The 27984-nt window shown below is 47.8% G+C and overlaps 1 protein-coding gene across 9 annotated transcripts in view; it reads left to right on the forward strand.

Annotated features, from left to right (window-relative positions):
- The window catches only part of CSMD2 (CUB and Sushi multiple domains 2), a 288669-nt gene that overhangs the window by 61339 nt on the left and 199346 nt on the right, over positions 1-27984 (forward strand). For all 9 annotated transcript variants that reach the window (XR_015808349.1, XR_015808350.1, XR_015808351.1 and 6 more), the window contains exons 5-6: positions 15466-15660; positions 20641-20848. Coding sequence is in view for 5 of the 9 variants with exons in the window: in XM_088178517.1 (XP_088034643.1) it covers positions 15466-15660; positions 20641-20848 (403 nt within the window). In the remaining 4 variants the exon portion in view is untranslated. The remainder of the gene's footprint in view (positions 1-15465; positions 15661-20640; positions 20849-27984) is intronic.

The following is a 27984-nucleotide window of genomic DNA, read 5'->3' on the forward strand; positions in this document are numbered from 1 at the left end:
CTGAAAGAAATTTCCACTGCAGAGCAAGTGCCAAAGTTGAACATGTGGCTACTAACTCTGCTGATTGGCTAGTCACTGCCAGCACGTGGGAATTTGGGCAGTTTGGATGGGCTGTGTGTAAATGTCAAAGGTTTTGTGTGTGATGCTGATTGGTTTCATGTATTAGGATGCTCTGGAATGAAAAGTTTCTAATGCACTGTGAGCAGAACTAGAGGGGCTCCAGGACACACAGCTTGGCCACAGCCAGCAGCTCTGGGCTCACCCACGGCCCCCAACTGCTGCAACCTCCTCTGTGCAATACATTTTGAGATTGAAATAAATTTTAATATTTAAATAAATTTTAATTTTTAAATTTTAACATGTTAAGAGCCCTCTGAAGTCAGGCTCTTACACTGCACACTCTGCAGGCAGGGGAGTTTCTGTCAAATCCTCCTGAGGACGGGCAGGTCCTGCCAGCTGTGCCCATAAATAACATTTTAAGAGCTGTGTGAAGCGTCCATGTCTCTGTCAGGCTCTGGAGAGGTGACAGCAGAGTCACCTGTGCCTGTCCTGGGGCTCAGGTGAGCAGTGCCAGGCAGGGCTCCCACTGGCACTGGGGGTGTTCTGCTCAGGGGGTGTCCCAGGGATCTTCAAAATCCCACTGCTCCTCTGGGGAGCTGCTTCCTTCTACTGCTATGTCCACTCTGAACCCTCAAATTATGGGGTTTTTTTTTTGGTTTTTCCTCCTTTGATTAGTCCTGTGGTCGTTTTCTCTCTCCCCTGCCCTGCCCACCTCAATCTTAGCTTTGTATTATTTAATTTATTGATAGAAATTACCTTTTCACTCGCCATTAAATTGGTTGAGATTATGAAAGAAAAGACAGGGCAGGCCTGAGCCCCAGAGCCTGCTGCTGTTTGAAATAGAAACAGTTGGGATTCTTGTCACAGCCCATCCACTGAGGGAATATTCTGGTATTTCCAGGTCTGGGAAACACCTGAATCCCACAGGCAGGAAAAGGGAGCCAGGTTGGTTGAGTGAGATCGAGTCCAAAGTTAAATTTTGATGCTTGAAAAGAATTTTGAAGCTCTGCCTGTGCAGTTCTGGAGCAGAGAAGTGTGTTGCACAGTAATACACATTTTTAAGTTTTTTTCCCCCCAAAACAGCAAGGCTGGGTTGGGTAACTTTTAGTGGGCACAGAAATCAGAATAAAGTTCCTGAAATCAGGATAAATTCTTGTCCCTGAATAGATTCAGGCACTGGGGAGATTCCATGGGCAGCTCAAAGAGGTGAGCCCTTCCCAAACACTGCCTGGGCTGTGTTTTTATGACATAATTGGATCACTTGAGCTCTGCTTGCAGTGAAGGGGATAAAATTACCATCTGGAGGTTTGGCTTTTGGTTTTTTTGTTGGTTTTTTTTTTTTTTTTTTCCATCAGTTATAACCACAAATTAATTTTGAGTCTGTAGAGCTGGAAGTAGGTGGTGACCAGAATTCCTGTGGCACCATCCTCGGGCTGGTTTTGGTTCCTGGCTGGTTTTGCTATCAAATTTTTTTTAATTATCATTATTATATTTGCTGCCATATTTTGATATCAGTGCTGTAATATTTCATTTTTCCCCTCTTCCCAAGGGCACTTCCCACAAACTCTGTGCTCTCACTCACTGCTCTGGGATTTTTATGTCCTGGGAATATTTCTACAAAATATTGAGGATTTGGTGGGTTTGGGGTAGCCAGGATTCCCAAAGAAGGAGCAGAGAAAGATAAATTGTGAGAGGGGCTAAACCAGAAGGGATAAATTCCAAAGGCAGTTGGAAAATGAAAACAAATAAGATTATTTGTGGGTGTGAGGCAGAGCTTATGGAGCCTGAGAAGTGGAAGCTGTGAATTCCAGGGATTTCTGGTCCCAGCTCTGAGCTTTATTCACGGTTTAACCTCGGTGCAGCTGAGCTGACTCAGTCTCCTCTCCTGGGGAGAAGGGAGAGCAGGAACGGGCTGAGAAATCCCCACCTGCCCTTCCAAAGGCTTCTGGAAAGGCTGGGAGGGAGAGGGGGGGAAAAATGAGGGGAAGGAGAGGGAAAAAGTGAGAGGTGGGAGAGGGAAAAAAATGAGGGGAAGGAGAGGGAAAAGTGAGGGGTGGGAGAGGGAAAAAATGAGGGGAAGGAGAGGGAAAAGTGAGGAGTGGGAGAGGGAAAAAATGAGGGGAAGGAGAGGGGGAAAAGTGAGGAGTGGGAGAGGCAAAAAATGAGGGGAAGGAGAGGGGAAAAAGTGAGAGGTGGGAGAGGCAGAAAATGAGGGGAAGGAGAGGGAAAAGTGAGGAGTGGGAGAGGCAAAAAATGAGGGGAAGGAGAGGGAAAAAGTGAGAGGTGGGAGAGGGAAAATTGAAGGATCAGAGAGGGGAAAACTGAGGAGGGGGAAAGGGAAAATTGAGGGATGGGAGGGGGGAAAAATGAGGGGTCAGAGAGAGAAAATGAGCTGTGTGTGATGCTGTGGGGACAGCCAGGTGCCACCTGGAGCACTCCTGTGTTCCCAGCCCTGCCATTCCAAAGGCTTTGGAACCTGGGAGTGAGGGGTGGGAGAGGGGAAAAATGAGGGGAAGGAGAAGGGAAAAGTGAGAGGTGGGAGAGGCAAAAAATGAGGGGAAGGAGAAGGGAAAAGTGAGAGGTGGGAGAGGCAAAAAATGAGGGGAAGGAGAGGGAAAAAGTGAGAGGTGGGAGAGGCAAAAAATGAGGGGAAGGAGAGGGAAAATGAGCTGTGTGTGAGGCTGTGGGGACAGCCAGGTGCCACCTGGCTGTGTCCCCAGCCCTGCCCACTGCAGAGCAGGGGCTGGAAAGCCCAGGAACGCTGCCTGGTGCTGCAATATTTATTCCACCAGATGCAGCTGGCAGCATCCCCCATCGCTGGCTGAGGAGCCAGCAGCCAGAGGAGATCAATGAGCAGCCCAACAATGGAGCCTCTAAAGTTGGAAGTGACTTTTTTTTTTTTTTTTTTTTTTTTCCCCCCCACTCCCAGAACAAAGAATGTTCCGTGGCCAGGGCTGCCGTCCAGGCAGGAGCAGAGCAGACCAACACTGGCACCCAGTGTTTGTGTGGGGCCAGCTCGGAGCTCTGCCCTGCTGTGTGGGCACCCTGGTAAAGATCTGGGAACGTGACAGCCAGGAAAATCGTTCCCAGGCTGGAGGTTTCTTCCCAGGACGAAAGTTTTGTCAAAATAGAATGGAATTCATGACATAGATTAATGTTGGGGGAGATGAAACAGGAAAACCTTGTAAATATGATTGCCTGGCAAAAGATTTTAAGAATATGGAAACTATGAGTGAGATCTAAACCTTTGAGATACCAAACCTCAGTTACTGAACAATTAGAAAACCAGAGTATGGGCAGCTGAAAGTCATCCCCTCTTTATTGAACAATCCCCCCTGCCTGCAGACAGGTGCAAAGGGCACAGAAGACCCTGCCAGCCTGGTAAAGGGGGTCTGAAGAGTAGATTTAGGGTTTAAAGTGTAACCCAGTCTGGCAATGTAGTGATTCCTGTAGGCTGTATTCTGAGATCTTTTCTCCACCTGCAGCATTGGCTTTCCTTGTTTGAAAATCCTTTTGTTTGGTAAAAACATCTTTTGTTTGGGGTGGGTTTATCCTTTGCTCTAAGCCATAAAATTCCCTTGCACCTCACTTTGCTCTTTGCCTTCCAGTTACCCAGCCACACTGGCCCAGCAATTCTTTTCTTCTGTATCAAAACTCGCTTTCATTCCTACAGAACCTTCTGGAGATCTGCAAAACTCCCCCAGTAAATTCTCGTCCTTCCCAACAAGAGGCTAAGCAGAGTTAAAGCAATAAGCTTTTAAATTAATTAAAATAATTGATACCATTAATAATTTAAATAATTTTTTAAAAATTAAATTTTTTTAAAATTAAATCCTCCCAGATTCTCTCCTCAGTTCCCTGCTGTTTGCACTTTTTGGGGCTGAAGTCCTTGGTAATGAAATAAACAATGGTTCTGGGGCTGGAAAAGGATTGTTTGGTGTGGCTGAGCTGTGAGGAGAACTTGCTGACACTTTGTATGAAGTTCAGAGTTAATATATTAATATTTATAATATATACTAATATATATAATACACCCTAATGCAGTACAGAATGTGGAAAATAGGAAAACTAAAAATTAAGGCATCAGTTTGGTTCTGGGGCTGGAAAATGATTGTTTTGTGTGGCTGAGCTGTGAGGAAAACTTGCTGACTCTTTATATGAAGTTCAGAGTTATACACTAATATATGTTTATATACTAATATATATAATATATATTAATGCAGTACAGAATGTGGAAAATAGGAAAACTAAAAATTAAGGCATCAGTTTGGTGCTGGGGCTGGAAAAGGATTGTTTTGTGTGACTGAACTGTGAGGAGAACTTGCCAACATTTTATATGAAGTTCAGAGTTATATACTAATATATTATATATATACTAATATATTATATATACACTGATGCAGTAGAGAATGTGGAAAATGCAAGAACTGAAACTTAAGGCATCACTTTGGTGCCTGCTCTGATCTCCTGGTGCTGCTGCTGCTCCCCACTGAAAACAATAAGAAAATGTCTTTGTTTTACAAATAAATTGTGGGCCTGGTGGTAGAAAAGTTCAGATATGGAGGGGTGAAAGAAGCAATGGGAATAAGCATAAATTCCATAGGAATTCCAGTGATTGATACAGACTCACTCGAACTGTGCCAAATCCCTGGATTTAGAGAGGAAAAAAAAAAAAAGAGACTTAAGGAAATGCAAAAGGGGGACACTTTGGAAGGGGGGGTCTGTATTTATTAGGGGATTTAGGAAGTCTGTGCCTCTCAAGCACCTCAGCCCATGGGGAAAGAGAGAGGGAAATTGGGATAAAAAGGAGGCTGCATCCTCCAAACCCTGGAGACACCCCATGGGAACGCCCCATGGCCTCTCCCTTCATCCCAGTCAAGTTCCAGGACTCCTCTGCCTCCTTTTTGGACACCTCTGATATTTGTGGATTAATTTTCCTGGCACCACGGCATGGTTAAACCTGGGCTCAGGGAGGGGGAACGTAGAACCACCCTCCTCCCCGGGGAGAGGTTTTGGAGTCACTCTGCAGCTGTTAAATGCCAGTTCAGTGGAGCCTTTAAACACACACTTAAAGCCATTCCTGCTCGGAAAAAAAAAAAAAAAAAAACACTTCAGCACCTCCTGGCAATTAAGCCGTGCTCAAGTGCTGGAAGCTGGAGCTGTTCAGGGGGATGAACACATCAAACTCATCCCTGAGGAGCATCCTGGGGCTGAGCCCGGCCAGGGTGAGGTTGTTCTGCAAGGGGGGGGGTCCTGTGGCCACATTTCCAAATTTCCCACAAGGGGATGGTGCCAAACTGCCAGAACAGGAGGGTCAGGGTGGAGAGTGGGGAAAATTCCTCAGCGGGAGGGCTGGGATGGGATTCCCAGAGAAGCTGTGGCTGGATCCCTGGGACAGTGGAGGGTGTCCCCAAGGCAGGGCTGGGATGGGATGAGCTCTAAGTCCCCTCCCAACCCAACCCATTCCATGATCCTGGGATTTGTGTCTTCATTCCAGCTCAGCCAGTGCGGGTTTTTATTTGAAAGTCTAAACAAGCAGTGGCAGAAATCCCCGAGTGCTCCCCACACACACGGGATCATTTCTTCCCGAATTTCCCCTGATCCCACTGCTCTCACGCTTCACATCTTTTGCTACTTCTGCAGAATTAATTTCATCGTTAATTCTGATGGTTTAATCAAATCCAAGCTCATCCTTTCCCAGCCTCTGGGATATCCTTGGAAGTTGCACCGAAGTTGAGGCACATTCCAGAAAGGGAAATTGAAAACTGAGTTTCCAAAAAGGAAAAAAAAAAAAAAAAAAAAAAAAAATCCCACCAAAAAGCCCCAGAAGTACTCCCACAAACAAGATGGATGATGAACCATTTCGGTTGCTATTATCCAAAAGTAACTTTCAGGCTGGTTTTTAGTGAACAGAGAAATATTGGAGGAGGAAAAAAGTAGTTTCCATTTAGTTTTATCTCTGTCTCTACTGGAAACAAATCATGGCACGAAAGAAAAAAAAAAAGGGGGGGGGGATAAAATGAAATGAAAACGATCCCATTTATTTCCTTTGCTGTAGCACACTCTGGACAGTTTTTGTGAAGATTAAAACTCTTCTGAACTAAAGCAGATTGTGCTAAAACGCTGCTGAAAGATCTCAGGCAGTCCTGGAGTATCCCCGGGGTACCTGGCCCAGAAGTTATGGATGCAGAGCGAGAGGAAATGGCTCTGTGTGGATCTCTGCTCCTCTCTCCATGGGTGTCCACTCCCTTTTTGAATTGTGATGGGAATCTTAGGGATATTCTCCTTAAAAAAAAAAAAAAATCTGTTTTTCCCCTTGATTTTCCAGGATGCAGTGCAGGCTGGCTCATTATGAGAACATCTCCCTGCCCTGGCTCTCCTGTTGATTCCTGTGAATATCTTAACTTCCAACCCCCCCCCAAAAAAAAAATCCAGGAAAGGCAGAAAAATGCAAAGAAGGGTTAAAAAAAAAAAAAAAACTTAAAAATCAGAGTGGGGATTAATTTGGAGCTGTGTGTGCAGAGCTGCCTGAGCCAAGTGCTTGAGGTCAATGGTTTTGTTATTTTTGTGTGCTCTGTGCGGCGCCGTTCCGTGGGATTTATGAATTATTGCTGCTCTGGCAGGGCCTGCCTCGCCTTCCTTCCCCTTTTATTAGGGATGAAAATTAGTGGGGAATGCAGAGATGTGATGTACAGCCTCATATCATCCAAGTTGTGCTACTTGATAAGATTTCAAGGTTAGAACAATGATAGCGTGGAAATCTCTGTCGTAAAGCAGCCCGGGTAATTCCAACCATAAAAAAAATCTGCTTTTAGCTATGTAAATAGGGTAATAGAGCAGAGCTGCACACCCTAAACCTCATATTGCTTCATATTCCAGCAATACCAACAGAGAAAATGGAGCTGGAGATTAATTGGAATAGGAAGCAGGGAAGGTTTCTCCTCGGGGTGGGGGGTGAGGATGGATTTGGGTTTTGTTTTGGGAGTCCCTGGAATAGGTCAAGGAGCTGATGGTGAGCAAGGAGAGAAGCATCTCCGTATTTTTAATTTTTTTTTTTTTTCCTCCCTTTTCTTTCCCTGCTGACAATGAGAGCTTTGGGGGCTTGGGAGAGGCTGATGTAATTAGGCTGAATGTGTTGTGATGGTGGGACTCTCGCCAAGGATGCGTTGAGTCACATCTAATGACTTAAAAACTCCTAATTAATTTCGAATGAACTGGAACAAGGAGGCACAGCTTGACGAGCACCAGGTTGTGAAAGCTCCTGATGTTGAAAACTCGCAGTGGAGCCATCCTGGGATGAGGAAAGTTGGGAGCAGCCTGGTTAAAAGGGGTGGAAAGAAACGGATTCAGGAGCTAAAGGTGGATGGGAGGAAGATTTTGGGGCAGATCAGCAATTCCAGGAGTTCTGGAGCAGCTCACAGTTCACAAGAGCAGGGAGAAAGGGGAGGTAAAAAATGAAAATCCGTGGGTGGGATGAGGCTGCTGGTGCAGCTCTGGGAGCTCTGCAGCAGCTCCTGGGAATGGGTGATGGAAATGCCTCAAATCTCTGGCTTCCATTTCAAGTTCAGTTCATTTTAGGTGAAATCTGGGAGTCACTTCTGCTCTGGCACTCAGCAGAGGATCAAAAGGATAAAAGTGTGGATGAAGGAGGATCCTGGATGGTGCTCCCGGGGTCAAATCTCAGGATCAGGGAGAGATTTGGGTTGGAAGGGCCCTTAAAGCTCTTTGTGTTCCACCCCCAGTGGAACAGAGGGAGAATGGAAGGTGAGACACAAATCCCAGGAATTCCTGAGGTTCCACAGGATGGGACTGAAGGGCCCCAAACTGGAAAGGAGGAGAAAAGGACAAAAGCAGAGATGTGGACAGGAGGACGATCGTGTGCCCACCAGGCTCCTCTTTGATGGCTGAGGGGTTTGAGGGATGATTGGAAGCTGTGGGAAGTGGGAGATCTCTGGGTCCTGGTGGCTTTATTTCCGTGTCCTGGCACCTGATGGTTTCTTGCTGAGAAGGTGCCACCCGTGCATCAGGTGACTGTCACCTCGTGTGTGACATTGTGGCTCTGCTCTGTTCTGCTGTGGCTGTGCTGGCCTTGGACACCCCCAGAGTGGCTCCTGTGCTGGGTCACCCTGGCAGGGAGGTGCCCAGCCCTGGGACAGTGACACTGGAGGTGCCCAGCCCTGGGACAGTGACACTGGAGGTGCCCAGAGCTGGGACAGTGACACTGGAGGTGCCCAGCCCTGGGACAGTGACACTGGAGGTGCCCAGAGCTGGGACAGTGACACTGGAGGTGCCCAGCCCTGGGACAGTGACACTGGAGGTGTTTAGCCCTGGGACAGTGACATTGGAGGTGTCCAGAGCTGGGACAGTGACACTGGAGGTGTCCAGAGCTGGGACAGTGACACTGGAGGTGTTTAGCCCTGGGACAGTGACATTGGAGGTGCCAGAGCTGGGACAGTGACACTGGAGGTGTCCAGAGCTGGGACAGTGACACTGGAGGTGTTTAGCCCTGGGACAGTGACACTGGAGGTGCCCAGAGCTGGGACAGTGACACTGGAGGTGTCCAGAGCTGGGACAGTGACACTGGAGGTGTTTAGCCCTGGGACAGTGACATTGGAGGTGCCAGAGCTGGGACAGTGACACTGGAGGTGCCCAGAGCTGGGACAGTGACACTGGAGGTGTCCAGCCCTGGGACAGTGACACTGGAGGTGCCCAGCCCTGGGACAGTGACACTGGAGGTGTCCAGAGCTGGGACAGTGACACTGGAGGTGCCCAGCCCTGGGACAGTGACATTGGAGGTGCCCAGCCCTGGGACAGTGACACTGGAGGTGTCCAGAGCTGGGACAGTGACATTGGAGGTGTCCAGAGCTGGGACAGTGACATTGGAGGTGCCCAGCCCTGGGACAGTGACACTGGAGGTGCCCAGCCCTGGGACAGTGACACTGGAGGTGCCCAGAGCTGGGACAGTGACACTGGAGGTGTCCAGAGCTGGGACAGTGACACTGGAGGTGCCCAGCCCTGGGACAGTGACACTGGAGGTGCCCAGCCCTGGGACAGTGACACTGGAGGTGCCCAGCCCTGGGACAGTGACATTGGAGGTGCCCAGCCCTGGGACAGTGACACTGGAGGTGCCCAGCCCTGGGACAGTGACACTGGAGGTGTCCAGAGCTGGGACAGTGACACTGGAGGTGCCCAGCCCTGGGACAGTGACACTGGAGGTGCCCAGAGCTGGGACAGTGACACTGGAGGTGCCCAGCCCTGGGACAGTGACACTGGAGGTGCCCAGCCCTGGGACAGTGACATTGGAGGTGCCCAGCGCTGGGACAGTGACATTGGAGGTGTCCAACCCTGGGACAGTGACATTGGAGGTGCCCAGAGCTGGGACAGTGACATTGGAGGTGCCCAGCCCTGGGACAGTGACACTGGAGGTGCCCAGCCCTGGGACAGTGACATTGGAGGTGTCCAGAGCTGGGACAGTGACACTGGAGGTGCCCAGAGCTGGGACAGTGACACTGGAGGTGCCACTGCACCACGATGATCCCATTGCCTTTCCTGTGCTGTAAAATCACATCAGGCTCTGGCAGCTGCTCAGATGCAGACAAATGAAATGAACTGCTCTGAATTCACCGTGGGAAGGAACAGACTCGGCCACAAAATGAGTAACAGGACCTGCCCTTCATGGCCACAAATCTGGGCCGTGGCCACCTTCATTTCCACACAATCACTGGGAAATGTCCCCTGGATTGCTGGGAACAAAGCTCCAAGGGGAGATGGGGGGGAAAAAAAATTTCCTGCTCCTAATCTGCAATGGAATTGGCAAATGGGGAAGACGAAGCTTTAATAACAAAATTCTGGGTGACATCTGAGGTAAATAAATAATCCAGGTCTGTTAATCCCTGCAGCAATCAGGGCTCTGCCTGGTGGAGGCAGCCAAGGGTGAGATAGAATAGATTAGAATTAATATGACATAATTAATATAATGTAAATACTATAGCACAATATACTATACTTAAAATATAATATGATATAATTAATATAATGTAAATACTATAACACAATATACTACACTTAAAATATAATATGATATAAATACACATTATACTATACTTATAATATAATATAATTAATATAAATACTATAACACAATATACTATACTTACAATATAATATAATATAATTAATATAATATAAATACTATAACACAATACACTATACTTAGACTATAATATAATTAATATAATGTAAATACTATAACACAATATAGTATACTTAGAATATAATATTATATAATTAATATAATGTAAATACTATAACACAGTGTGCTATACTTAGAATATCATATAATATAATTAATATAATAAATATATAACAACACAACATATAATATATAACATATTTAACATATATAACATTACATACTGTTATCTCTGCTCAGGGGTGTTGGAGCAGAATCCCAAATCCATGGAAGCAGCTCAGGGAGTCACTCAGCAGGGATCCCAAGGCCTGGGGACAGTCAGGGGTTCCAAGGACACCCCCAGAACCTTGGCCCCCTCTCGATCTTCTGTGGGATCCTCAGCGAGGACAGAGCTGGGGAAGGTTCTGGAGCACCAGAGGAGGGAAAGAGGCTCAGGGAGAAGCTTGGACCTCTCCACACTCCCTGCCAGGAGGTGCCAGACTCTTCTCCAGGTGACAAGGAAATGAAATGGCCTCGAGGGCACGTTCCAGTTTGACATTAGGAAAACTTTCCTCACTGGGAGGGTTGGCCAGCCCTGGAGGAGGTTTGGGAGTGGAGTCACAGGGAAAAGTGTGGATGAGGTGTTGAGGACATGGCTCAGTGGTGCCCACGGTGGGGGTGGGCTGAGGCTTGGAATTGGGGACCTTGGGGACCTTGTGCAGCCCAGAGCAGGCTGGAGCTGTGTGGAGCTCCAGTGCTGTGTCCTTGGACCCTGCTCCTCCCCTCCCAGGGAGATCCCAGCAGGTCTTGTTTGGGGCTGCCCACGTGGATCCCAGCCTGGTTTGGGTGGGAAGGGCCCTAAAGCTGCTCCCATCCCTGCCCTGCCACGGCTGGGACACCTCCACTATCCCAGGCTGCTCCCAGCCCTTCCCAGCCCAGCCCTGGGCACTGCAGGGATGGGGAATCAGAGATCCCCTGGGCACTGCAGGGATGGGGAATCAGAGATTCCCTGGGCACTGCAGGGATGGGGAATCAGAGATCCCCTGGGCACTGCAGGGATGGGGAATCAGAGATCCCCTGGGCACAGGTTGTGCACCTTGAATGAACCCTCACTTGGGCAGCCCAGCCCAGCTCTGGATGGAACCCCAACCCCTCTGGAATCATTTCTGTCTCTCCATGAGCAGGAATTTAAAGATCTCCTTGTGTCCTGCACTTGGGTGATTTAAAAACCCCAATCCAAGTTCCCTGCAGTGACCCAGGGCAGTGGGGGGTTAATGCTGCCCCCAAAGCTGCTGTGCCTCCCCTCCTGGAACAGCATCTGAAATGTGCAGGCAGCTCACTGAAGCAGAATTTTAATCTGAGATCTGTTTTTCAAGTCTGATTTTAAGATCCCATGCAGGTCAGGGTTGTCTGATTCTTCACAGTTCATTAAGTAGAGAGCAGCTCGTGGTAGAGATTGACTTTTAAAAATGATGGATTTTTATTTATAGCGGAGTTCTACTCATTAATTTTAAAGGATGGAAGCATAAAAGCAGGAATGGGTTCATTTAAAAAAAAAAAGTGACATTGGTAATTTAATTAAATTGGGGGTTTGAGTATCATTACAGAAAATGAAACCTTAGTTCTGGGCTGCTTTTCCACCCGTTTGGATTTGACAGCAGCCCCTGCTCCCAGAACCTGCCTGGGCAGGGACAGCTCCAGCTGCAACTTCCCAGCCCCAGGGGCTTCGGGGGAGGGTGGAAATAATGGGTTTGGGGGAAGAAATGGTGTCAGGAGCTGGGATCTGCCCCTGCTGCTGTGCAGGGAGAGGCTGGGGGTGGCTGGAACCCAAAACTGGGCTTGGGGACACTCAGGTGTGAGCAGGGATCAGAGGGAGAGCTGAAAAAACCCAAAACTGGGCTTGGGGACACTCAGGTGTGACCAGGGATCAGAGGGAGAGCTGAAAAAACCCAAAACTGGGCTTGGGGACACTCAGGTGTGAGCAGGGATCAGAGGGAGAGCTGAAAAAACCCAAAACTGGGCTTGGGGATACTCAGGTGTGAGCAGGGATCAGAGGGAGAGCTGAAAAAACCCAAAACTGGGCTTGGGGATACTCAGGTGTGACCGGAGCTCACAGGGACAGCAAAGACCCTCCTGAAAACCCCAAAACTGGGCTTTTGAAACACTCAGGTGTGACCTGAGCTCACAGGAACAGCTGAAAACCCCAAAACCTGATGGAAGCAGCTCAGGAGTGGATCTGGACGTGCCTCTAAAATAAATCCCATTCCAGGTGATGTTTAATTTCAGGATTTCCAGCACTGGGTTCCCCATGAACCCAGGTGCTCTCTCTGGGATCAGGGAACTGCTCCTGTGCCCATTTGGGATTAACCCTTCATTCCCCTCCTGTCAGGGGTACAGAGGAACATCCCAGTCCCCATCCCAAAGCGCTGCCCAGGGCAGGATTTGCCTCAGCAGTGGGGATTTATGTCCCATTTCCCCAGCTCCAGCTCTGGCTGGGTTTTATCCCTCTCCATGTGTGCCAGGGCATCGTTTTCCTTTTCATCTCCCCCCTTTCCCTTGGCAGGGCTGCAGAGCAGAGCTCCCAGTGCTCGTGGAAATTCATCCCTGACAAACTCATTTTCCATCACAGAGTGTGAACAGGGCCCTCCCCTGCTCTCCCAGCCCTAATGAAAAGGAACCAGCACAGGAGATGCTGCACAAGGGCCTGATTTCAGTTTGATGAAGTCATTTTTAGGCCTGGTTGTCTTTGCTTGGTTTTTTTTTTTTTATCGGCCTCTAAAGCCGTGATTGGAGCTGATCTCTTTTGGAGTGGCTCGTGGAAACCTGGGGGGTTTATTTAAATTCCCTGCAAGTGCTGTGCAGAGGCACTGCCTGAGGATTTATTGGCATTTCAGCTGCAGCTTTCCCATCTCAGACTGGAGTATCCCACATTTCCCCTGATTTTGTTGGGCTCTGTTGTGCCTTAAGTGCAGCTGTGTCCAGCTGTGTTTGACTCTGGTTTGATGCAAGTGTGTGAAATCTGGATTAAACACCAGGAATTATAAATCCTGCTGAACTGGAACACGGGAGGGTTTTGCCAGGCAATCAGTTTAGGGTGGATTTAAGGTGTAAAACAACCCTGCTGAAAAATGTGACCTCTGGATTGAATCAACTCAAGCTAGATAACGGAATTAAATTATATAAAAATGAGGGGGGAGAGTTTAGCAATTAGGAAGAAATTCCTCCCTGTGAGGGCTGGGATGGAATTCCCAGAGAAGCTGTGGCTGCCCCTGGATCCCTGGAAGTGTCCAAAGCCAGGCTGGAGCCCCCTGGGACAGGGGAAGGTGTCCCTGCCCATGGAATGGGGTGACAGGAGATGATCCCTAAATTCCTTCCCAACCCAAACCATTCCATGATTATCCAGAAGATCCAGCACCAACCACGGCCTGATCCTAAAATTCCTTCCTGTGGTTTAGAAATTGCTCAGACTGGTCAGGGAGGAGAGGATCTTGTTGAGTCAGCAGCCTGGGGAGGGATTTTTCCTTCTTTATGTGGATATTTGGTAGAAATGATATTTAAACATTGACTCCAAGGGGCCTGGTGAGTTGTGGTCCAACACTGGGTAAGTTTGGAGGTTGCTCACATCAATTATTCTGTTTTCAATGCCAGTTATTCCATTTTCAGGGACAATTATTCTATTTTAACTGAGGGTTTATTTTATTTTAACTGAGGGTTTGTTCTATTTTAACTGAGGGTTTATTCTATTTTAACTGAGGATTTATTCTATTTTAACTGAGGATTTCCCTCTGCCCTGTCCCTATGTGAAAAACGAGATTCACTTTCCTGGTAAATTTAAAAAGTTTAATAAAAAGGCCATAAAGGACAAACAATAAAGCAAAAGGTTGCAATGATGTGCAACCAAAACCTGTGGTTTTGGAGACACCCCTTAAATCCATCAGCCCCTTGCATATTCACAGACCCATCACACATTTTTCAAACTTTTCTATAAACTGTTTTCCATATTCCAAGAATTGTTTTACACGACCACTCCTCGAGTCTGCCTTTTTTAGAGTATTTGTGTTTCTTGGCTGTGGTTTTAATTTATTTTTCTTATCAGTCTTAATTTGGGCTGTGGTCTTTAATTTCTGCAATGATCAGTGCTGGTAACTGGTGTATCAGTAGCAGGTGTGTAATTGTTTGAAAGCAAAACCAGTGAGAGACTCCAATAATAATAATAATAGGAATTAATAGGAAAAAAAATAAAAATAAAATACATGTATTTTTTTTCTATAAAGACAACCACTGCAGAGTCAGAATACAACCTGACACCCTGCCAGTGGTGGGAGCAGCCCAGATCTGGTTGAAGGGGTGATCCTGTAGGAAGGCTCTGGTTTTCCTCTGGGATCCAGTGGGAAAAGGCTGCTCTGCTGTTCCAAATCTCCCCTTTGATCTGGGTAGGAAATGCTCGGCTCCTGCCCTGGCTGGAGCATCTCCCAATGGGATGATGGAATTTGATCAGCCCTGCCCTGGGACTGCATGGCCATGAACAGGAGAGATCTCCTGGAGGGAGGATGGGCTGTGGGCAAGAGAAAGAACACTGCAACAGCTGGGTGAACAGCTGGAACATGAACAGCAGAGATCCCCACAGAGATCAGGATCACTGCCACAGCTGGGTGAACAGCTGGAACATGAACAGCAGAGATCCCCACAGAGATCAGGATCACTGCCACAGCTGGGTGAACAGCTGGAACATGAACATCAGAGATCCCCACAGAGATCAGGATCACTGCCACAGCTGGGTGAACAGCTGGAACATGAACATCAGAGATCCCCACAGAGATCAGGATCACTGCCACAGCTGGGTGAACACATGGGGATAAAATACAAACTTTTGGGCACATCTTTATTTACGTTGTAACCCAGGACAAGGCCTCTTCACTGGGTGTTACCCAGCCGAGCAGGCAGTTTATTTATTACAAAGTCACTTTATCAATTTATATTCCTCCTAAAGAATGCTGTATCTTCAAAACCATTTCAGCACCACGCATATGGTATCCACCCTAATATTTGTGAAAAGCCAATACCATAATCTGGATTTATTACACTTTAATCTGTATTTATAACACCTTAATCTGTATCTATAGCACTTTAATCTGTACTTATAACACTTTAATCTGTATTTTTAACCCTTTAATCTGTATTTATAACACTTTAATCTGTATTTATAAGCTAACCATGCCCTGCTTGCCTTGCAGCCCTGCCCAGCCACACGTGTGGGAACCCGGGGCGGCTGCAGAACGGGGTGCAGCAAGGAACCACCTTCAGCATCGGGGACAGGGTCAGGTACAGCTGCAACCCCGGCTTCTTCCTGGAGGGCCACGCCCTGCTCACCTGCCAGGCCAGCTCGGGCCACGGAGCCTCCTGGGATTTCCCTCTCCCCGTCTGCCGAGGTAAGGAGACCCCCTGAGATCCCCCTGAGATCCCCCAGACATCCCCTGACATCCCCCTGACATCCCCCTGAGATCCCCCTGGAAATGGCCTTTCCATTTGCAGGTTTTCCAGCTCAAACGCTGGGAATGGGGTTGGATTTTCTGCTTTCCAGTGCCAGGTTCCCTCTCCTGTGGCACAGCCCAGGGTGATGGCGGTGCTGTGCTGCAGGGAAGGTGGATCTGGGCAGGGCTGGGGTGTTCCCTGCCTTGGGAATGCTGTAGGGGAGGTAAAAGCTGCCCTTGGATTGAAAACAATTCCCAATTTCCTGCCAGTTTAGAGGCAGGGAAACTTCAAATTCCTTTAGCAGTCCAGAGAGTGCCTTGCTAATTGTGCTCCCAGAGGGGCTGGAGAGTCTGTAAATACACAAATGTCTGTGTTGTTCTACCAAAAACATTTGCTGCTGCTCTTGAAGTCTCTTCCCTCGATTCCTTGTGTACTTGAGCAGAGCATCTCCTATTGATTCTTTTTATTGACTCTGCCTGTGCAATCAATCAGCCCCTCGAAGCTGGGCCGTGGAGCTGGAGTTGAAAGTGAGCAAATATTGTTTGCTTGGGGTGTTTTTAATGCTCCCTTGGATGGGTTACACGGCACAGAGATGTGGTGTGTCTCTCACTGGGGCTGGGGTTTTTTTTTTGGGCACTTCTCTGCTGGTTTGGGGCCAGGAGGGTTTAGGGAGTGTGAGGAGAGGCTCAGAGTGACTTGAGAGAGGGCAGCTTATCCCTGGTGGTTTTTTATGATCAATTTTCATGGTTTTCTCTGTCAAATTAGGACGGTCTTTGTCACTTTGGTAATACATTTCTTTTGATTTTATTTTTGGAGTTTCACTGGAGGTGAAAATACTCACAGAACCAAGGGGTGAAGGATCATTGATTCCAGCTCCTGGCCTTGCACAGACACCCCAAAATCCCACCTTGAGAGCAGAGTCCAAACTCTCCTGGGGCTCTGACAGTCTTGGGAATGTTCCCATTCCCTGGGGAGCCCGGGCAGTGCCCAGCACCCTCTGGGGGGAACAGCCTTGTCCTAAATCCATCCTAATATTCCATCAGGAGGAGCTGCAGCCCCTCTGAGCTCTGCCCTCTGCTGCCCCTCCTGCCCCTTCACCATTCATGGCCCTCCTCTGGACACTCTAAGAGGTGAAATTCCCCAAAATTTCACCTTGGGAACGGGCAAAGCAACATCTAGTTAGGAGCAAAGGGAATTCCCTGCCTGGATGGAGCAGTTCCCTCTGCTCTGACAGCATTTCCCAGAGTCTGCTCCTTGCCCAGCTTCCTTCAGCATTTTTGGGGGAAACCCCAGGGAGGGAGGGATTAATCCTGACCCCAGCTGCTCCTGGAGCTGAGGGTTGGCATCATTTCCACTCCTGAGATCTCCTTTCCAGCTGGAGGAGAAGCCCAGTTCTGCATTTCCACCCTGAACTGCCAAACTCGTGTTGGATTTCCTCCTTCCAGCCTGGAGTCCAGCACTGGGGCTGGTGGCACCTGAGCTGCTCCAGGAAGGAGGAAAATCCAGGGAATGGCTCCAGGGGCAGCACAAAATGTGCTTTTCAGCTGCTCTGGTGGAGCTGTGCCTGCAGCTTCCCGGAGGCAGCCACTTCTTTTCTGATGGATTTGGTCCTGATCCTTCAAGACTTTGCCTTGGAAGTTGCACTTGAAGCGTTTTTTGGAAGGCAGGAAGGTGAAATATTCCCCTGGAACATTTAAATCTTGCTCCAGGAGAGCAGCAAAGCAGCAAAGCCAGGCTGCAGAGGGTGGGTTTGGAGCCCTGCTGCAACTCCCAGCAGCATCACTGGGCTCCCAGGAGCGTCCCAGTTGTGCTTGGCTGATAAACTGGGCACACAGATTTCTCTTGGAGCAAAGGGCAAAAGGATTTGCATCCTATCAAACAGGTTTTCCCTTTCTTCTGCAGGGAAAAGGGTGATTGCAAAGCTCTTGCCTGAAGGAGAGTAAATATATTTAATAAATTTAGCTCTCCCTGAGAGCAACAGGATCTTTGTGGCCTGTGTAGATTGCAATGAATTCTGTTAAAATTGCCTTCTTGGTCATGGCCATTGGGAAGTTTATTAAAGGTATTTGTAGGTGTTATTTCATTTCCTAATGGAAATTGGGGATGGGATCCTGATAAATTGGGAAGAAAATTGCTCTCGAGGTGAGCAGGTTAGAACTGAGGCTAGACCTGTCCAAGTCACCTTAAAGGACAAAGTTTGGGGACTCTGCCCTTCCCTTTCCTCTCCAGGATAACAGAGAGGTGTTGGAGGATTCTGGGATCTCCCCGGGGATTCCACCTGGGCTGGTGAGGAGGAGAACAGCACCTGGGGCAGGAGTTTGGCTGTGGAATTTGGGAATTTGCTTCCAGAACTGGAAGTCCTGACTGGCTGTGAAGCCTGGGCTAAGCTGGGGTTTATCCCATCCCTGGAAAAACCCCATCCCTAGAAAAACCCCATCCCTGGAAAAACCCCATCCCTGGAAAAATCCCATCCCTGGAAAAATCCCATCCTCGTGTCAGAAATCCCCGGAATCTCACGTGTGTTTTACACATTTCCTGCCCAGTTCTTCTGCTCTCAGGAGTGAAATGAGGCCAAGTTCTGAGCCCAAACGGGGCTTAGGCTGAGCCTAAGCTGTATTTTTATCCTAGCAGTTGGAATGGTGGGGGCAGAATTCCCAGCTGGCTCGGGATGCTGCTCCTGTTCTGCCCTCACCTGTGCCAGTGAACCTCTGGAAGCCTCTGGAGCACAGAAAACAATCCCAAAACATCCCAACCTGTTGGGAAAACACTTCCATGCACGCAGGGAGAAGTCTTTGCTCAGATTTTTGCTGAATTGAAGCAGAACTGGTGGGTTTATGGTTCTGGTGAGTGGCAGAGTAAAAAACTCAGCAAAGCCAGAGGAAAAAGTTGGGAACGTTTGTGGAGCTCCATTTTGGGTTTATCAAATGTGCATAATCTCATTAAAAGTGCTCTGTTTTACTGTAAGTGCAGCAGCTGCTGAGGCTGTGCTGTGCCCAGAATAATTGGAGAAGATTTTGGATGATTGTAGGAATGTGTGGAAGCAATAACAGCCTCTACAAACCGAGCGAGTGTGTGTTCAGAGGTGGGATGGGAAGGGAATATATTTCCCATTAAATCCCTTTTGCAATGAAAAAAAAAAAAAAAAAAAAAAAAAAAGTCAAGGAATTTAAATTAAGAACTCCCCTCTTAATAATAAATATAATGATAATAAAAAAAGCCAAGCCAGCGTGCCTTGGGCTGGATCCTCAGCTCCTGTGAGTTTGCACAAAACCAGAGAATTCCCTTGCTGAAGAATTCTAATGTGGCATTGAATGAAAATTCCTCAGCCTGTTCTCCCTCCCCTCCTGTTCCTTCCAGTCCAAGGGGGTGGTTTGGAGTTTTCCATGGATCTTTGGAGGTCCCACTGTGTATCCTGTGCATCCAAGTTTGAAGGATTTCTTTGGGCCTAAATGAGGAACGAGTGAGGAGATGGTGTCTTGTTGGATCTCAGGAATCTGGAGTTTTTGAGCTTTCTGTGCTTCCAGGCACAGAACCCCTGGAAAACACTGCTCTGGAGCTGAAACCTTGGAGAAGGCTTGGAAATGTGAATAATGAGCTAGAAATCACCAATGTGCAGTGGGTTAGGTGTGTGTGTTTTCACTGGGCGATGGGTTTTAAATTTGAGGTTTTTTAGTGTAGTTGTGGATATGGGACAAGATGGAGAATTTTGAGTGGTGTCTTTTTCTTTGTTCATCTTCTCCACAGAACTCAGGCAGTGACCTTTGGTTGGTCAAATGTCACTCTAAGGGTCGTGGGAATCTATTATTGGGTCAAAAGGATAAATAATGTAGGTGTTAAACTTTTATTGGTTTGTTGAGCTTTAAAAGGCCTTGGAGCAGCCTCAGCTGGGGCCATTTTTCCCACTTCTAGCAAGGATCTGGAGGTGCTGTCACAATTTCTGTAATTTCTGATCAGATCCAATAAACATCCAAACCCCAGCACGAGAATCACCTCAGTCGTGTTTCTGTTAATCCTGGCTCTGAGGGAACACAGGGAGTGATGACAAAGCACTGCTGAGGGGTGCAAAGCCCAGCTCAGACCCCCACAGTGCCTGACAGGGAGATGAGCTGGGAGCAGCTCTGGCCCTGGGGCTGTTTCAAATCAAGCCAAGAGCTTGGTGGGAAATGAGCCAACACTTGCCAGGAATGAGCCCCTGGCTGATCCTGATGGGTTTTGCATCCCTTCACATCCTCATCCTCACTCGTGGGCACTGAACCCCTGAAAGAGCCTGACTGAGGCTTCAGCCGGCTCCTAAAATGTCATTTATTGCACAGAGGAGGTTGCAGCAGTTGGGGGCCGTGGGTGAGCCCAGAGCTGCTGGCTGTGGCCAAGCTGTGTGTCCTGGAGCCCCTCTAGTTCTGCTCACAGTGCATTAGAAACTTTTCATTCCAGAGCATCCTAATACATGAAACCAATCAGCATCACACACAAAACCTTTGACATTTACACACAGCCCACCCAAACTGCCCAAATTCCCACGTGCTGGCAGTGACTAGCCAATCAGCAGAGTTAGTAGCCACATGTTCAACTTTGGGACTTGCTCTGCAGTGGAAATTTCTGAGATCTTTTCTCCACCTGCAGCATTGGCTTTCCTTGTTTGAAAATGCTTTTGTTTGGTAAAAACATCTTTTGTTTGAGGTGGGTTTACCCTTTGCTCTAAGCCATAAAATTCCCTTGCACCTCACTTTGCTCTTTGCCTTCCAGTTACCCAGCCACACTGGCCCAGCAATTCTTTTCTTCTGTATCAAAACTCGCTTTCATTCCTATAAAACTTTCTGGATATCTACAAAACTCCCCCAGTAAATTCTCGTCCTTCCCAACAAACCAGGGAGGTTTGGGCTGTGACTTTGGGCTGGATTTGGGCCAGTCCAGGGCTCACTCCTGGCGTTTTGTTGCAGCTGACGATGCCTGTGGAGGGACCCTGCGGGGTCAGAGCGGGATCATCTCCAGCCCTCACTTCCCCCTGGAGTACGGCAACAATGCAGACTGCACCTGGACCATCCTGGCCGAGCCTGGGGACACCATTGCTCTGGTTTTCATGGATTTTCAGCTGGAGGATGGATACGATGTCCTGGAAGTTGCTGGCACGGAGGGATCCTCGCTCTGGTAGGTTCCTGCTGGTTTTTATTCCATGTAGGACACTTGGGGTGGGGCTCAAACTTCACAGGGGGGGGTCAGAGGGAGCAGTTTGTGCCTGAAGGAGGGGAAATTCCCAATTATCCCCCAGTGGCTTCCTTCTGGAATTTGGGGTTTGCTTGGCAGGCTCTGCAGGGAGCATTGGCTGCTTCGAATCCTGTTGTCTGCAAGGAGAGTCTGTGCTGTGGCTGGGAAAAAGAAGAAAAAGTTTTAAAGAAACCCAAACAAAATCTCCCAACCTCAAAGCCTGCCACACTCAAGCCTTGGTTTTTGCTAAATGTTCTGATTATTGCTAAACCTGTTGCTGTTGATGAACTTCTGGAAATGTTTCACCATTTGTGCCTGGGACAGGAGACAGAATTCCAACCCCCCCTCTCGTCCCAGGGAAAAAGCTCTCAGAAATACTGCTTTGATTTGGGATAAAAGCCAACATTTCCAATATTAAGAGCACCCCAGTGCTCTGAAGGCAGGAGAGATCAGGAAGTGCAGAGGGAATTTGATGTGTTCCTCCTGTTTGTTTTATAAAGGACTCTGTGATCAAACTGCACTCAGCAAATGCTTCAAAGGAAGATCCTGGAAGCTGGAATTAAACCCAGCTTCCCCCTGGAAGGGAAGAATGAAGCATTTAAAATGATCAGGTGTTGCCTGGGATTATCAGCAGCGAGTTAAATTGTGATTATTTGCGAGGATCCCGTTGCAAATCCCATTTATTTGAGTGATTTATCCTGGCTGGCAATTGTGAGGGAACAGCATTGGAGTGTTTAGGATGTATTGATGGGAGGGAAGTTGCCATTTACCACGTACCAATTGTTTACCATTCCCAGGCCCCCTTGGAAAATTAGATGTTGCTGTTTGATGAAAAAAAAAAAAAAAAAAAGGCCCGGGCTGGTTTTATTAGAATGCATTAATATTTTAGGGCACTGTTGGTTCGTAGGAACTCAGCTGTGCTGGCTGGGAAGATGGATGGAGCTGGTTAAGAAACATTATTCAGCCTGGAGGTGTTGCCAGAGCAGAGCTGTGTCTTGTCATGTCAAAAATAAAACAAAGCCTGGCAGAGGGAACCTGCTGGGGGAAAAAAAAAAAATAAAATAAAAAAAATAAAATTAATAAACTCCTCGTAAATACAGCAGGGAAAAAAAAAACTTTCAAGATGCCAGTTGTGGGGAATGTAAGGCTGGCTTTGAGCTGAGCCTGTAGTGTATGCACTTAGAACTGAGATTAAAGCCTGGTTTAAGTTTTACAGGTGTCACTTTGGGGCTTGTTGGAGGGAAAAATGATGGATTTACATCCCTGCTCCCCCTCTGGGTGTCCAGCCTTTCCTCCCAGCTCCTTCCCCCTGGATGAGCTCAGCCTTTTTTGGGATCCCCTGGCCCCAGCAGCAGGAATTCCCCCCCTGGCTGTTCCTGCTTTTGGAGGTGCATCCCTGAATTTCACATCCCCGATTTCCACATCCCCACGAGCCAGCCACACCCCCAGCCCGTTCCAGGGCATCTCCATTCTCATTCCTGGAGGAAACTTTGCAGTCCCACAAGTGGAATTGCAAAGCAGGCTTGTTTGGAATCTCATCTCTCTGAGCTGGCCCTGTAATTAAATTCAGATGAGTCAGTTCTCAATAATTTTTGCCCGTAGGGGGGAAAAAAAAAAAAAACCTGGCTCTCCTATGTAATCCTTAACCATGCTGATGTGATTCAGCAGGAAAAAGAGAACTCAAACCCCTTTTTCCCCCTTCTGCTTATGAAAAAACGGGTTTTAATTACTGGTAATAGAGCAGAGAGACTTGCAGCCAATTCTCTTGAAGCCTCTTGCAGCTGAATACTTCAAATATTTCATTTTCCAAGCATTCTGAGTAGTTTCAGTCATAGCCAGGACTGGGCACAAATAAACAAAATCCAATTTAATCAGGAGGATAATTCCAGTGTGTTTCCAAGCTATGGAATGGCACCTAATGATGGTATTTATGAGCCCATTAACTCAGCACTTCAAGTGACCTTGACTTGACCTGCTCTTAGAAAAAATCTGCATTATCATTCACCCTCCCGGCTTTAAAAATGGATTTTTTTTTTAATTTTTTTTTTTTTTTTTTAAAATGAGCCAGCTTGCTTTAAGTGCCTTCACATTGATCCCACAGCCTGGAGAATCCTGAGCTGGGTTTCCTTTGCTCCCCGACCTGTTGGATGTGAATCCTGCAGGAAGAATTCCAAGGGAAAGGGCTGTGCCAGGCAGAGCAGCACAGCACAGGAGCAGTTTGAGGCAGATTAATAAAATCACACATTTGCAGCTCTTTCAGCTGCTCCCACAGCTCTGCTGGAGGACCTGGGGCCTTGCCAGGTGAGAAATGAAATCCTGCAGAGCAGGAGGGGAAGGAGCAGGGTGGGATGAGCCTGTGGGGTGGAAAATGAATCCACAAACAGCAGAGGTTCGTGTCCAAAAAGGAGACAGAGGAGTCCTGGAATTTTATTGAATAAAGGGAGAGGTCATGGGGCATTCCCCTGGGATATCTCAGATTTTTGGAGGACTCCCCTCCCTTTTTATCCCAATTTCCTTCTCTTTTTCCCCATGGGCTGAGGTACTTGAGAGGCACAGATTTCCCAAACCCCTGATACCTGAGATTCCCCTCCACTGTACAACCCTCCCTTTGCATTTTTAATTCTTACAGAATTCATGGTTTTTACCCCATTTCTTCTTTCACCTTTCAATATCCAATTTCATTTCTCAGCAGTCCTGCAGTTTGTTTGTAAAGGTAAATACGTTTTTTCCATTCATCAATCAGTGGAATCCTTCCCATCGTTTCTTTTATCTCTCAGGGCTGGTTTGATCCACCAGCAGACCCCACAAATCCCTCACTCCTCTCAGTGGGGTCTGCAGGCTGGGAGGTGAAATGGGAAGCAGGAGCTGCCCTGTTCTCCTTTGGGCCATCCAGGTGTGACCCTGCCCTGTCCCCAGCGTGGGGGATGCTCCTGTTCCAGTGGGGACAAAAGGAGCTTTGAGGTCCCTTCCAACCCACTCCACTCTGGGATTCTCTGGTATCCCCATCCTCAGGCTTTTTCTTTTCTTCCAGACTTGGGGTTCTCTTCCTTTCGCTTTGTCCCTGAGAGATCTGGCAGGATTTGTGCAATTCCTCCTTCTAAATCCATGGAATAGAAGAAAATCCCCCAGAGCAGCTCAAATCCTTCCAGGACCTGATGGTGTCAAATCCTTCCAGGACCTGGCACTGGTCCTTTGTGCCAGGACCTGCTGGAGCTGGGAATTCCTGGTGCTGAGTGAGGCTGTTGGGAATTGCTGCTGATTGTCCCTGGTTTGTGGCACCTGCTCAAACCCCAAAACCTGTCAGGCTGAGCACCCAGAACACCCCAAAATGTGTCTCTGACAGAGCCTGGGCTGTCCTGGAGCTTCAGATGTTTCTGATGAGAAAAATTTAGGTGGGAAATTCACTTTTAGGATGGAGATGGTTGCTTTAATAACGAGGCTCTTTCACATCCATGTTGTGTTTGGTGTGGGAGGAGCTGGGATTTTGGTTGGGAATTGTGCTGCTGTTGCTGCTTTCCCCTGGTGTCGTGGGCTTCAGATCACAGAACGCTCTGAGCCTTTTTGGGTTTATTTTAGGAAAGTTGCATCAGCTGTCACATTGCCCCAGTGCCTCCCACTCCTTGAGCCTTCCCTTGTCATTCCCCCTGGGAACTGGTTTCTGCTCCTTGGTTTTCTGTTGATAATCCCATGCTCAGGGAATGCAGTGGGAGAAGAAGGAGGGCTGCAAATGAGGAATGGCCAAATCCAGGGAGTTTATTCCTGTCTGAGTTCAGTTCCTCCCCCTCAGTGCCTCTCCAGCCTGGGTGCTGCATTTCCCTCCCTTGCACAAAACCTTTTCTTCTCCTCTGTTTTTTTTTCCCTTCATTTGTGTAGAATTCCTTTTGGCTTCACCCCGTGATTTCCTGGAAGAGGAACCTGTCCCAACATCTGCATGTGAATTCTTGCACACACTTCCAGCACAGCTGTGCCAGATGTGAAGGCAGCACAGGCACCTCGCTGTGCTCCAGATGTTGGGCAAGGGGTGAAAACAAAAGTGCCCACGCACAGGTGAGCCTGGGAGAACCAAGAACCTTGGAATTCCAGATTCCTCTGGTTGATTTTATGGGGGTTTTTTGTTTGTTTGTTTTTAGTTTTTTGGTTTTTTTTAATGGAGCTGAGCCCTTTGGGGCCATCAGCCCTTCCTGGAGCAGCATTTCTGAAATTCTCTCATTTCCATGCTCCTGGGATCCCTGGGATCCATCAGCCCTTTCTGGAGGAGCATTTCTGAAATTCTCTTGTTTCTCTTTTTCTGAGACCCTCTGGAGCCATCAGCCCTTTCTAGAACAGCATTCCTGAAATTCTCTCTCATTTCCGTGTTCCTGAGACCCCTTGGAGCCGTCACCCCTTTCTGGAACAGCATTTTTTAGGTTCTCTCTTGTTTCTCTCTCATTCCATGTTCCTGAGAACCCTCTGAGCCAACAGCCCTTTCTGGACCAGCATTCCTGAAATTTTCTTTCATTTCCATGTTCTTGAGACCCCTTGGAGCTGTCACCCCTTTCTGGACCAGCATTCCTGAAATTCTCTCTCATTTCCGTGTTCTTGAGACCCCTTGGAACCATCACCCCTTTCTGGAACAGCATTTTTCAGGTTTTCTCTTGTTTCCTGAGACCCCTTGGAGCTGTCAGCCCTTTCTGGAGCAGCATTCCTGAAATTCCCTCGTTTCCACCTTCTCTCATTTCCCTGTTCCTGCACAGAGCCGAGTTTGGGGGTAGATTTTTGAAGGAGCCATCAGCGTTTCAGCAGCTCCTCTCAAATCCCTTTTCCCATCACTTTGTGAGGCTGACCCTTCCCTCCCCACCACCTGAGCCTCCCAAAAGTCATTAAAGCCCTGGGATGCTCCAGGATTCCCTCTGGATGCTCCCTCTGGCCAGCCCCTCTCTCCCCACACTCCTCCTGCTCTCAGAGCTGCAGGTTCTGGAGGTCACAGCTTCACACGGAGCTGGTGATGGCTGGTGAAAATCTCCTCAGTGTGGGCTCCTAATGAGCCAAGCCCTTTTCTTGATATCAAAGCAGCTTCTGATCCCTCGGAGCTTTCAGCTCCGGGTTTTCATCTCGGAGTTGCCTGTGAAGTCCGTGGCTCCAGAGCCAGGATTTGGGGATGTGCAGCTTTCTGGGATAACCCAGCAGGATCCTGCAGACTTTTCCTGGCATCCCGGTGTGGGTGGCAGTGAGGATGGTCCCTCTCTCTCCCCCCCCTGTGCCTCCCCAGCAGCTGCTGCTCCTCGCAGGGATTCTGAAAAGCAGATTGCCTCCGATTCTCATCTCACACTTGCCACTCTCTGGCAGAATTTTTCCAGGCTGTAATTGCTTTCATTTGCAAGTTGACAAGAATTATCCTGCCCTGGGCGTGCACGAGGCTGGAGCCGGGAAGGTTTTTTGTGTGTCTTGAAAGAACTTCTTTCATCACCACTTAAAACCCAGGAAAATGGGAAAGTTTCCTTTTCCCCGTGCAATGATTGGAGCTTCCTTATTGCAGGAACTCCTGGATGCTTTATCTGTATTTTTCACGTATTTTTCTTCCATAGGCAATGTTTTCCATGGCACTGGGAAACGTGGATGAAGAGGCTTTTGAAATCTCTATTTAAATGTTGGTTACATCTTCTTTGGGATCTGCAAAATTCACTTCCTTCTTTAATTCCATCATTTTTCGTTTCTCTGCTTCTAATTGGAAATGAATCCCACAAAGGCTTCCAAACCCTAAAACTTTGCTTTAGTGGGAAAAATCCCCTTTTCCTCTTGGAAGGTGCATTCCCTGCAGAGAACATTCTGGAGAAGTTGGAACCAGAGCAGTTCCAATTCCTGGGAGTGATGGTGAGGAACTTTGGAATTCCTGCCCTCCAGGCCTTATTTGAACATGGATTTTCTCTGTGAAGAGCAGGAATTTGTAGCTCAGGGAGCCCTGGATTAGGGAGGCAGAGCTGATGATTTCCCAGTGAATTCCAACCAACCCTGAGCATCCTCGGTGCTGTTGGGAAGTTCAGGGATTGGGAATTCTTTGGACAGAGAGGTTCGTGCTCCAACTTCTCCAGAATGTTCTCTGCAGGGAATGCACCTTCCAAGAGGAAAAGGGGATTTTTCCCACTAAAGCAAAGTTTTAGGGTTTGGAAGCCTTTGTGAAATTCATTTCCAATTAGAAGCAGAGAAACGAAAAATGATGGAATTAAAGAAGGAAGTGAATTTTGCAGATCACAAAGAAGATGTAACCAACATTTAAATAGAGATTTCAAAAGCCTCTTCATCCACGTTTCCCAGTGCTATGGAAAACATTGCCTATGGAAGAAAAATACGTGAAAAATACAGATAAAGCATCCAGGAGTTCCTGCAATAAGGAAGCTCCAATCATTGCACGGGGAAAGGAAACTTTCCCATTTTCCTGGGTTTTAAGTGGTGATCCCAGAGCTCCTGGCACTGCAGAAATAACTGGGAATGCTGGAAGGAGGGGTGAGGTGGGATATGGAGCAGTTCCATATTTGTGAATATTCCTGGAGGGAAGGGAAAGTTTCAGCTCCTTCCTGGCAGAATCCACTTCTCCCTGCTCCTGGCTCCATTCCTTCTCCTTCTGCTTCCCAAATCCTGCCCTGGGACATGGCAGGGACAGAGAAATTCCTGGGACAGCGGCCCCAGGACCTCTCCCCTTCCATCCAATCCAACGGGATCAGATCCCTTCCCCCTGTCCCCCCAGTTTGACTTTTCCGTGCATTAACACAATGAATTCCATTTGCTGTCTAGTGGAAAGCTTTTAATGAATATTCAGACTAGGAAGGAGATGCTTTTAGGCTGAAAACGACCCTGATAATGGTTGAATTGCCCTTTTTATCCCAATTTGTCCCTTCTTTGTTGTTTGGTGACCTCAGAGGCAAAGATCCCCATGGAAAGGCCACGGCTGTGTGCTCCTGAATCCCGAGGGATGAGGGGCAGGGAAGCCTGTGATAGTGGAGGGGAAAATAAATAAATCCCTGAAGGTCATTAATTCTTCATTTCTTTCTGTGTTTGTCCTGCAAACACACCTTGGAAGAGTATTAAAAAAAAAAAAAAAAAAA

The sequence above is a fragment of the Sturnus vulgaris genome, chromosome 24 (assembly GCF_052056855.1).
Source record: "Sturnus vulgaris isolate bStuVul1 chromosome 24, bStuVul1.hap1, whole genome shotgun sequence".
Classification (NCBI taxonomy): Eukaryota; Metazoa; Chordata; class Aves; order Passeriformes; family Sturnidae; genus Sturnus; species Sturnus vulgaris.